Genomic DNA, 12,500 nt, shown 5'->3' on the forward strand with positions numbered 1-12,500 from the left:
CTGTATTTAAGATTTGATGTCATTGTTCATTCAGTGTATAATGGTGTTATTTTATATAACGAAGGCTATTGAAATTTTTAAAAATTTTGTACAACTCTGACAAAACTGGTCATTCTTCAGAAAACTACATTGAGCTATCACCTTCATTTTAACATCTTTTAAAAAATTGCATGGAAAAAACCCAACAAATATTGATTTTTTGGAACAAGTTGTGGTGAATGGTAAAGACTCTGCGTTGTGTTTAAAATACTGAAAATGGCATTAAGTCTTGTAAAATGAAACCAAAGTAATTGTATTAAATTTATTTGACAATCTGATTTCAGATAAAACCTATCATACTGTTTTTATTTTTTTTTTTCTTTTACCCATCATTTCATAGCATTGTTATTATATACCCTGGTGTAAGGCAATCTTGTACACATTTATGGCTCCCCTGAATAGTGTTACAGAGACGAACCATTGTATTAACACTTTACCTCGGAGAGTGCATGGCTTTTTAGCCCTTTGAGATACATGTAACAAAGTTACCCAGTGCAGTGAGCTATAAATAGAACACCTGTTACCTATTTGACTCCATACACATAGGCCTGCCAGTTAACTGTTATAGCATGGTAGTATATGTTAAGTTCAACATCAGTTTTAACTATTTTACATTTTTGGTACACATCTATAATGTATAGAAAGATTTAAGTGTAAAATCCGATCATTAGAGTTGAGAGAACTTGTTCGCCGTCAGGTCAGTGAAGTTGCGTGACCTACTGTACCTGCCATTGAAGTTGATAACTTATAAAAACTAATTGCTGCCTACATCAATATCAGAGCCTTTGCTTAAGTTATTGAAGCTTTCATAGTTGTGATTCTAACCATGAAAACTCAAAAAAGTACTGAACACAATCCGCTGCCTCCATTTTGGAGAGTGGAGAATATGACCCGGTTACTTTAAATAGCAGATTTCGACCAGATCTTAAACACGTGATCTGATGTAATGGTCATTCACACCAATGAATGTAGTATCAAATAAGGGCTTTTTCCCTGAAGGTGGTTCTATGAAAACTCACAAAAAAATGGCTGATGTATGCGGCAGATGTCGAAAAGCATTTCCATGCAAATCGGGTAGAGGCATCCAAAGGCGTTTGCATGAGGTAAAGGGTTATGCTTCTGCCACACCACTGGAGGGTCATGTAGTGTTTCTCATGTCCATTGGTCCCATGCATCAATAGTATCCCCTCACACTACATCTTAATTTCGTTTGCGCTTAAAAAGATTTTAAACATTTTTCACGAATTGAAATTAAAAATTTAGTACAAAGATTTACATTAATAAGATCTTAGTATACTGATAGAGTTGTAGCCCCTGTTTGAGTAGAACTTTGTATCTCCATTTTGTTTCCACTCTATAACTTTTCAAGAATTAAATTCAGTACAAGGTGACCATGAAGACCATGCTCAAAGTGGTTTTCACCACTTTCTCATCGAGTTTGATGGAGTTATTGCCCCTATTTCACTTTGAAGTTTGCATGTCTTTTTCATTTCTGCTAAATTACTTTTGAATTACTTAATCGATACAAATCACATGAGGCTTTATATAAAAACTGAAATTGATAAATTTAGATTTTTGCAATTTTTTAGCAGAATAGTAAAGTTTTGGTCTCCGTTTGAATTTTACACTGAATGAGCTTTGGAGGTTTTCATAAATTAAAACCAAACTCAACAATTATTATTTACTTCTGAGAGAGTGACCAGCGTAAAGTTAAATTATTTGCATTGGTAACATGCACAGTGGATAATGCTAGTTTCATTGACTGTGACTCAAATTTCTATACATGTGGTAATTGTGAAACTCTGCAGTATCCAAAGCAGACAGCTGTCAGAATGGTTGTTCCCATTTGCTCGAAAACATTAGCTTGAACTGATCCAGTGTACAATAATGTTAGCAGTTACTAAAATAGGTAACATTAATTTTGTTCGAGTAGACCCAATACAATTATACAATGTGCCAAAATATGAATTAAAATATGTCAAAAAGTAAAACAAAATGTGATCTACTCCTTGAAGTCCAGGCATTGAAAATGGCAAAGGTCTATTGAGAGATGCACATTGGAAGCAATGCCAGGTTGTACAATTTGTAACTCAAATTGTTGTTGTTGTTGTTGTTGTTGTAGGGTTTGACGCCATTTTTCAGCACAAGATAGGCCATATATGGCGGCCAGTATAACTGGTGGAGGAAGAACCCTGGAAAACCCAGGAAAGAACCACCGACCCACGAGAAGCTACTGGCAGGCTTTCCCACGTTGTAACTCAAATTATACCTGTCCATCGTACATCATAATAAAGAGAATTAAATGTTAGTTTAACATTGCTAAGATTTATAAGGTTGTTGTTAAATGGCCAGGATAACCAGTGAGGAAAACGGGTGAATTTTTTGTTTATATTTTTGGTAAATCTGGTGGGAATTGTGGCCCATGCTTCACTTGCAGCTTTGTCACTTTATTTGCTTCGTGTTGGCAGTAGCATATATGTTATATGGACACATTTGTAGTTGGCTATTTCTTTTGCAGATGAGGATATAGCATTATTGTGTCAAGTGAGGAGAAAGCTGGAACAGGAGGAGAGCCCCATACACTTACGTCAGTGGCAAACGGATTGGCCGTTACATGAGCAGCAAATGGACTGGCCGCTGCCACAACCGGAACAAGAGGATCAGTATCAGCAGTTTTCCTCGGATCATGTATCCCAGCAATTAGGTAGATATGGATGTGTTGGCACTGTATAGCCAGTGTTGTGCTGATATGCCATTAAAGATAATGATAAATACATTTTTGTTGCACTTATGTTGACACTTTTAGTAAAGACCGCTCTGGTACCTTAAGTGGTTAAAGTGTCTGCCTTGGATGTGGTAGGTAGTGGGTTTGACTTCTAGCTGACTCATACCAGAGACTATAAAAAATGTTACTAGCAGCTGCCTTGCTAGGTGCTCAGCATTAAGAAGTTAGTGTTACGACTGGTCAGCATGGTGTCAGGGTAATGTAACTGGGTGGGACATGATGCTACATGTCTGCGGCATGATGCCTCAGTGCTAGACATCACTATACACTGCAGACATCATAATGATATGACTGAAAAGTTGTTAAAGCTATGTTAAAAAATCAAAATCACACACATACATGCTTTCAGTAAGAGATTGCTACGATTGCATGAACCCATTTATATAATGGATGTGAGGTCAGTGGAGCTTATTGGCATGGTCCTTCCTCTGTATCATTCATTCACAGATATTTTCCAGTTTCTTTTCAAAAACTAACTGACCTATTTGCATGAGTTTATAGGGAGCATTCTGGCATCAAAGCTTTTTAGATCTTTCAAACGATACCAGTCCTTAATCTAATATGCTCACTATTTCCAAATTAGAAAAAGATCAAAAAATCTTTTCTTTTAAAAAAAAAAGCAGATTTTGACAAAATTTGAAAGAATGTTTCCTGCTTTGATGGACTTTCAATTTTGTACAATTGCAGCCCATCAGATGTCAAATATTGCCACCAAACAACTTTCAAAGAAGTTGCCTAATAGAATTTGATGAAAATTTGACAGTAATAATCCTGGAATGAAGGGGTTTCAACTTGAGACAAATGATTCCAATCGGCCATTACTGTAAATAGAAAAACCTTGAAATGATTTCTGCGCTAAATGGAAGTCAACGAAATTTGACAGAAATAATCATTGAATGAACAGCTTTCAACTTTGTGCCAATAATATAGATCTGCCCTCACATATTTCTAACATTGCTAAAAGAATAAATGCCTTCATTGAATTCTCTTTAAAAAAAATTTCAACAAAATTTTGACATAGCATTCAGGCATAAAGGACTTGTTTTTTGCACAAGTGATTCCAATCTGCCTTCAAATATGGCTACCATTAAAATAATTGAAAACATTTAAACAGCTTAACTCCAAAAGCTTCTCAGCAGAATTTGACCAAGTTTGACAGAAAGCCTTTCAGCACATTGTCAAATGACGATGATTTACTATCAAATTTAGATGTAGATATAAAAAAAACATTGGAAAAACTTGGAAACATTTGTTTTCATAACATGTGATGAATCCATTTTTTACAAAGCATCCTACTGACCCAGTTTTTATGACCAATTGCTGTTGTATAAGTCTTAGTTGGACATCAGCTGGGCGAGCAATCTCTGCTTGTGGATTTTAATGAAATAGTTACTCTAATAACTGGGCTGCTGGGTCAGTTTGACATAGCCCTCCTCCCATTGTTTATCATTGTGAATTCAGTATATATGTCACAATATTATTATGATTACATTTAACAGTAATGTTCAGTTTGACTCCATGTCTTTTTTCAGGTGAAGAATTTGATCATCAGGGACGAGTTCACCAAGTGGCGGATATTTTGCAGAAAAGTCGTGAAATTCAGGACTCCCTAAAAAAATACATGGGCTATTATGAAAATGTTGACCATTTTGCGGAGACCAATGTGAGTGATCAGCAGGAAGAAAATACCTTTGTTCCATTTCCAGAAGATATGAATTCTCCTTATGGTGTTTCTGCAAATTCACTTGACCAGAATGAGGCTGGAAGTTTTGGATATGGTAAGTCTTGAAGTGGTACATTGATAGAAAGAATTGAATTTTTCTGATTTTGTTTTGGGGGAAATATTTTTACATATTTCTTCTTTTCTATCTTTTTAACTTAAAATTATATCCTTTCACGTGAATTCCTTTAATTGTAGAATTCAGAGTGAAATAAATTGATTAGTTTTGGAAATTCATTGATATAGTCACTTCTTGAGAAAGACTTAATTGTTGTCAACCTTGACTGAAGCTTGACTTGGCAATCACTTTGGCATCTGTATATTTGCCTATCTGTCTGTCTCTCTGTTAGCCTATCTGTCTCTCTGTGCACACTGTTAAATTTTTTTGTTGTCGTTTTGTTTTATTGGTTTTAGTGATACTTTTGATACATTAGAAGCCATATCGTGCAGAGGAAGTGGGAGCTAATGCCTAAGATCACACAGAGGCAGTGTACCCTGCTGGCCTGGGCAGGTATCGAACTGCAACCTCAATGAAAAGTTTTATGGTATGACCCCTATATCAATTATCCGATAGATGTCTTTCAGACTTTGTATGTAATTTTTATCTCCTCAAGATATCAAATGAGTTTCATTATGAGGAATGCTCATGCATATTAATGAAGTGATCAAGCATCTGATTGATTGAGACTTTGAGCTGTGTTTCTGAAGAGAGGACATTGGCTGAAAGAAATGTCTTTTTGATTTTGATTATTATGGACATAATTAAGAATGCGTGGTGGCATCTTCAATAGAAAATGCATATATAAGAGAAGATGAAATCATTAGTGAAAATATTGCTGCATTTATTTTCAAAGGAGTGTAAAAGAAGACGGAAAAAATATAGACTCAAATGTCCAAAATAAATTATATCTGGAAACAGTCACTAGAGCACAAGGAATTCAAATTCTGGTATGAAAGGCACACAGTAGATTAGGCTCATAATGATGACAGGTGCTTTGTTTGTGGAGGTATTAATTTCTGCAATCAATATGCATTTTCCCAGAATCATATACTTTAAATCTGTTATTGTTTAGCAGATGATAGCATAGTTTGCTACAAATTCCTTGTTGACTAAATTAACCCTGTCCAGGACAGTGGTCAAGGTTGCTGTAGTGGACAAGGAATCATCCTTTACTCAAGAATGACTGATTCAGAGCACACAGCTGTAACTCAATATCCTTAAAACACACATTGTGTCCTAAAAGGGCATGAAAAATTTCATTATGCGTTTTCACTTGAGTTTTCTGCATTAAATATGCAAATAAACTACTTGTTCAAATACACAAAAATACTTTAAAAATGCTTTTTGGAAAGTATGATTAATAATAAATTCATAGCATAAGGATGAAGTTGCTAACATGATCAGGTTACCAGAGCTAATTAAACTGTATATATGGTATTATATATTGGGGAAAAAATTCCTGTTGAAGTGTCAAGACCATTAACAGTCAGTGTATTGTGATCAGCTAAAATTCAGCGTGAAGTTGAATCTTAGATGAATTCGTATAACAGGGACGGTACATATAGGAGCTGTAGAGGGTGACTGACAATTTATACATGGTTTAAATGACCTTGTTGATCACTTTATTCAAAGGGATAGAAGGACATGAAGAAAATATTCATTTTTTAAAGTGTTTATATCATTTAGCCCCTCTCTCGTTGACATGATGACTTGTTTCAGTGGTGTGAATCTGCATTTTGATACACTATCGGCAGAGAAAATATTGCAATTCAATGATGATATCTAACCGCACCTAATGAACATGTAATTTGTGAAGGTAGGTGACATACCTATCTAGCAATCTAGGAGACTGCATTAGGGATCATCTAGGAGACAGCGTTATGGATGGAGGGATATACCTGTAATAATGGACAGACAGATGACGGCACAGCATATATGAAAATATCACAATATGGATAATACTTTTTGCAGTATGAGGAGAATTACTTCATAAATAAGTATTATGGATGCAGAATAGTGGTATTTAAAGTGAATGAATTGAATAGTGGTATTTAAAGTGCATAAATTGAATAATGTGGTACATTATAGAGAATGAATAGTGATATTTAAAGTGAATGAATTGAGTAATATTGGTACATTAGTGTGAATGAATAGTGGTATGTAAAGTGAATAAATAGTGATATTTAAAGTGAATGAATTGATTAATATTGGTACATTAGTGTGAATGAAAAGTGGTATGTAAAGTGAATGAATAGTGGTATGTAAAGTGAATAAATAGTGGTATTTAAAGTGAATGTGTTGATTAATATTAGTATATTAGTGTGAATGAATAGTGGTATGTAAAGTGAATAAATAGTGATATTTAAAGTGAATGAGTTGAATGGGGATATTTAAAGTGAATGAATTAAATAGTGGTATTTAAAGTGAATTAATTGGCTAACAGATTTTCTTGTTGTGGGACATTAAAGCTTAGGGTTTCAAACTCAGTATCTTGAAGATCCAAAGCAAATGCTTTATAACAGTTAGTTAAGAAAACTTGGAATGTAGTTACCCATTAATAATGCTTATCAAGTAGCAAACAGCATAGACCCAGATCTACCAGCAATGTAATGCAACTGAAACTCTGGATCAGATCTGTTTGCAGCTGGGTGCTTGTGCACATGAGCATATATGGTATCATACAATTTGATAGTATGCATGTGTCTATCACCAGTCTTGAGTGTCTTGCACCAGGGATGAGATAAGTTCTAAGAGGTTATTCAACCTGGTAATTAGAACCAGTGCCTGTACTTGTTAAAGAGCTGTTAGCTGCCATATCAGCAGGCACCAGTTTAATTTGTATTGGCCAATTGCTGTGGGAAATGTTGGAGCAAATTCTGGATAAGAGAAGAAACAGTAGAAGCACTAAATATAGTTTAGTGATTCATTTACAGAGGAGATCTGGAGTTGGGAATGAAGGGGAGGTAATATTATGTAAGACTGTTTTGTATGGTGCTGCAAGGTTTTACCATATATACTCGCTTATACTATTTCTTCTATTAATAAAAAAAGACCAAATGTTAGAGAAAGCATCTTGGCATAACAGTTTTCAGTTTTCACATATGATGCTGAGTCATCATCTAATATGGCTCCTGTTACTAAATATAGAAACAAACTTTCAAAAACTTCTTAAAAACTGCTAAGCGGAACTTGATTAGATTTTACAAGAAGAATTCTGGCCTAATGGCCTTATAAGCTTGTACAGATAACAAAAATTTGCCATCAGGTATGGCCACCATTTCAAAAGTAGGGCTGCAGTTGTTCAATTTTACATGCCCTAGCGCTAGACATCACTATAAACTGCTACACTGTAGACATTTTTGTGATATGACTGATAAAGTGTTCAAGCTAAATCCAAATCACACACACTGACACCTGTCCAATACTGAATGGACTTGATAACAGGATGCATTCTATTAAAGTTGGTCAAATTCTGTCTTTTCGATGAAGTTGTATGTTTTTTTTTTGTAAAGGTAGCCATATTCAATTAAAGATTGTCATTATTCTATGGATTTTAGATACTTTCAAACTAGGATGCTTTCTGTCAAATTTGGTCAGATTTTGTTCAGTGGTTTTTAAGATGCTACTCCAGCTTTGAGCAACTAAATGATGAAGTAGGTTGTGCTCTAACTGGGGGTAAACATTTTTTTACTGCAAGTTTTAGTCATGAAATTTTCAGAGGGGTGTGGGTGTTTAAGATTGAATTTCAGAGGGTTGCTTTGTTTTACTCTATTCAAAAAGAGCATAGTTTAAAAAAATATTATTAAAATGTATATAGGACTTGTAATTCACTTCCACATATTTACAGCTGAATTGTACAAAGATCAAATTATATAAACAACAGTTATGTAGTGGTTTGCTACTGGTGTGGCATGAGGTTGTACCTTCTTACAAGGTGTCTGCTTTATTTGGCTAGCGTTATATAGAGGGAGATCGACCCTCTGTATTATCCAACATCACTATGGTGGTTCCTCAAGGTACTTTCGCCTTTTTCCCTTTTTCGACATCCCCACTGTCTCGCCTCTTTTCGGCCCTCAAACTTTGTGTGGGTAGGTAGATACATAAGTAGATACTTCAGTGAATACTTCCAAGGATACTTCTGTTTATATGTCCGTGGAGCTGTTTCCCCTTGTGCTTTCAAGCTTTGTTTGCTTCTGCCGCCAAATTTGTGTCCATTGACTTTTAAGACTTCCGGTCCCTTTGACCAATGTTTTACGAGAAAATTTCTTCCAAATTCAGTCTTGGAGTCCCTTATATTTTCACACTTGCAGGAAATTTGCAGACTTTCTAGATTTCATTTGATAAGGCAGTTTAGGCCCAAGGATTTTTTGTGTGGGAACCATGCACCTTATTTAGTGTAACCAATCAGGATTAAATATATTTACCACCTTTTATAACTAGGCACCAAAATTGTGGTCAACATGACTTATAGAATTTCAAACAATAGATCTGGAAAATTTCAAATTTGACAGTTCCAATATAAAATCGAAGGTACCCTTCCCTTTCAAGTCGTCTAACAGCTAAGTAAGCGAAGGCTTAATTAAGAACCACTTCCTCTCCCAACACAGACATTATAAATCATTGCAATGTAGCGATTTAACAGGCACCTGTCCCGATAAATCTAATTAATTGTTCTCTGGCCCCAAGTTAATGCACTCTTCATTGATTGACAGAAATTTGCATCCTTACAAATTACAATAACATTAATAATAAATACAACAACTAGATGTATTATTATTATTATTATTATTATTATACCTTTGCAGGGTAAAACATTACATAGAGGCAGAAACAATCAGTCCAAATTCCATTACCTTGTTTCACAACAGTTATTTAAAAATCTCTCTTGGACAACACTCAATGGTTGTCACTTATATAAAGATGAAAACAAAAATAGGGTTTACTGTAAAAGTCTGTCTCAAATGTTTGTCCAAAAACAATATAGCCAACGGCACAATGCCTATTGTGTAAATGACATTATACAGTATTTATAGCTGGCTAAACGACCCTGCAGGTGCATAACAAGTGACTGCAGCCATTCAACCCATACCTTAGAAATGATGAATCACAAGTCGGCAGTGATTGCTGATGGGACCTAATTAGCTGCAGACACTTTAGACAGGATTATAGCTGCCATTATTTTAGTTGAATTATACCCTAACTTGGAGTCTAACAAGAATGGAGGTACAAATTTTATGAAATTTATAGTTGTTGTTTTTAGCACATCATACTTCAAAAATTTCAACAGATTTTTTTGAACAAATGTAAAAAATTAATATGTTAAAGAAGTAAGAAGAAGTAATTACATATGGCAAAATTCAGCGTTAAGATACATGGACATATTTGCATGTGTGTGTGCATGTGCGTGTGCTGGAACATATATTTCTTCACTAGGTATTTCATGGTCTTCCCAAAACATGATGGTAGAATATATGGATTATATGGTACTGGAGATGGGGAGGGGGGGATAAGGGTGTATATGGTAACACCTGCAGAGCCTTGTTCTATATACTTTCCCCTCACAATCATTGGTGTGCCATAAATATCTTGCCATTTCATTGGTCCAGCCTTAGAAGAGGCTCCATGGGGAGAATGGCAGCAGACCACAAATTAATAGTAATTAATTAAAAACACCAGATTTTAAGCTACTTAGTTTGAGTAAGTTGGGCATTGAATATATTGGCATTTAATCTTAGCTGCTACATACTTCAAAGGTGCCTAATCTGCACTTTAATGGAGCTGAAAAGTTGCTGCAGCTGCTTTTAATCCTAGTTCCTGCTGTGAAGAAAATTTGACATACAGCTGAGAGAAGTTTGAATAATGATAAAATTATTTTCTGTTTAAAAATGAACAGCTAATACCATTAGACCATCCTTTTGCAGGTAATCTTTATGTTTTGCTTATTGTTGAAACATTGAAAATAATTTTTCACATCTGGAATAAAAAAAGGTAATGTTCTGGCATATGTGTGTATGTAAGTACATCAGCACAATAGTGGATGTTTGGTGCCAACTAAGACAAAAAGTTTAACAAAAACAAAACAATATAATGGTGAAAATTTCAGATGATAAACTCTTGCGAATTAATATAACCATGAAGTACAACAAAATAAAAATAAACCATAAAGCTATTAAAATTTTATTCAGTTTTATGAAACAGATGGTAATGGTGACCCATGTACAATTTTTAAAACATGGTCTTAATTTGTTATGTATACCACATTCCCTCCGAAAATTCCAATATTTTCTTGAGTTTAACATCATCATACATTTGTACAATTTCTTCACCCAGTTCACATAAAAATATTATACATCTCGTAGGGTGGAAGCCTGCACACATTACAATAATGTGTTCCACTGTCATTGGACAATATCATGGCATGCACTCTGGCCAAGGTGTACCATTCAGGAGGTATACATTAGTCAGAAGTGTGTCCAGTGTGCAAAAGACACAATGCTACCTCGTCCCTCCAGTGAAGGATATACCAGGGATACCACTCTCCTGTGCTAGGTTTGATGCTCCTAGGTTTGTTTTTAGAGGTTTCGTTCAACATGTTTTAGAATGTATGACAAAAACATCATGATTAAAAGAAAAGAAAAGAAAGATGGCACAAATCAGGGTTTCTCCTTGAAACATTTGTGAGGGTCCCTGAATGTTAGAATGGCCCTCTACTGAGATGGCTCCGCAGAAAAAGACAGTCCTGATCATGTAATTGATTTTGTGGGGTATAACACCATTTTTTCAGCACATGACAGGCTATACATGGCATGTATATCTAAGCGGAGGAAGAACCTGGGAAGACCTGGACAAAACTTCTTGAAAATGTCTGGTGGACAAGTTTCAGAATCAAACACTATGCTTTGACATTGTCCACGTATCCCATCCATCTGTACACCTATCCATTCGCAGTTGCTTTCATTTCCGCCTAGTAAATTTTGTTTTACACTATCTACCTTTTCCAAACATTGTGGATAGATTTGCACATTAGCAAAGAAAAAACTATTGATTCTGGGGGTTAAAGCTCCAAGGTAATGGTCACTATGACTTTAATAAGAAACTGGTTTCTGATCAGTAATATTAGTCCTACATCACAGGTTTGGACCAGACTTTGTTGATGATTTTCATTTGTTGTAAGAAGAAGCCTATCGTGAGTTAGGTGACAAGGTCAAAGGTCATGGCTACTGAATAAAATTTTAAAAAATTGCACCATAATTTTAGCTCTACATAACAAACCTGTACTTTACTTTCAGTAAATTAAACATGACTTAAAGATAAAGATTGTTTTTCTTTATTTGTTGAACTGAAATTTCCTGTTACATCATATATCCGATTCAAGGGAAGTAACTGTCCTGGGTCCCCCTGTAAAGTGAAAAACCGATCATGACTGTTGCTAATAACCTGAAAAGAAACTCATGATGTTGTCTCTTTCTCATGTTCAAAATTACTTCCTTGTCATGTAGACAATTTTTTTGAATAAGAATACCCAAGTGAGTTTATACCTCCAGAGCCAAGTTTCCAAATTTTCTCCAGCTGCTATACAAATTTTTCAAAACTGTCTGCATTTGAAGACTAGTTAATAGAAATAGATTTAAACTGGTGCTGCTGTGATGTTTATAAAATACACATTCATGATGGTTGTATTTTCAGTAATTTGCACACATGTAATGCATTGATATTACTCAAAATGTGCATTCAAAACAGCTGTGTTATTGCAACCAAAATCAAAAGAATATAATGCTAATATATCATTAAAAGGCAAGAAACTGTATACATTGAACTATTTACATTTTGGCAAATCAAGTATTTCAGCTTGGCATGAAAATGTTTGTATTAACTTGACCACCTGTGAAGGTTATATTATATTCTTGGATGGTGGTTTCATTAAGGCAGCAGTATGTAAACCGATATTTGTTAAT

The 12,500-nt window shown here is 34.9% G+C and overlaps 1 protein-coding gene across 13 annotated transcripts in view; it reads left to right on the forward strand.

The window, feature by feature from the left end:
- Window positions 1–12,500, forward strand: part of LOC149801529 (rho guanine nucleotide exchange factor 28-like) — a 318,392-nt gene that overhangs the window by 70,461 nt on the left and 235,431 nt on the right. For all 13 annotated transcript variants that reach the window (XM_089955712.1, XM_089955716.1, XM_089955715.1 and 10 more), the window contains 2 exons: window positions 2,558–2,743; window positions 4,357–4,602. In XM_089955712.1, the coding sequence (XP_089811838.1) occupies window positions 2,558–2,743; window positions 4,357–4,602 (432 nt within the window). The remainder of the gene's footprint in view (window positions 1–2,557; window positions 2,744–4,356; window positions 4,603–12,500) is intronic.

The sequence above is a fragment of the Sinohyriopsis cumingii genome, chromosome 4, assembly GCF_028554795.1.
Source record: "Sinohyriopsis cumingii isolate HCF-2022 chromosome 4, ASM2855479v2, whole genome shotgun sequence".
Lineage (NCBI taxonomy): Eukaryota > Metazoa > Mollusca > Bivalvia > Unionida > Unionidae > Sinohyriopsis > Sinohyriopsis cumingii.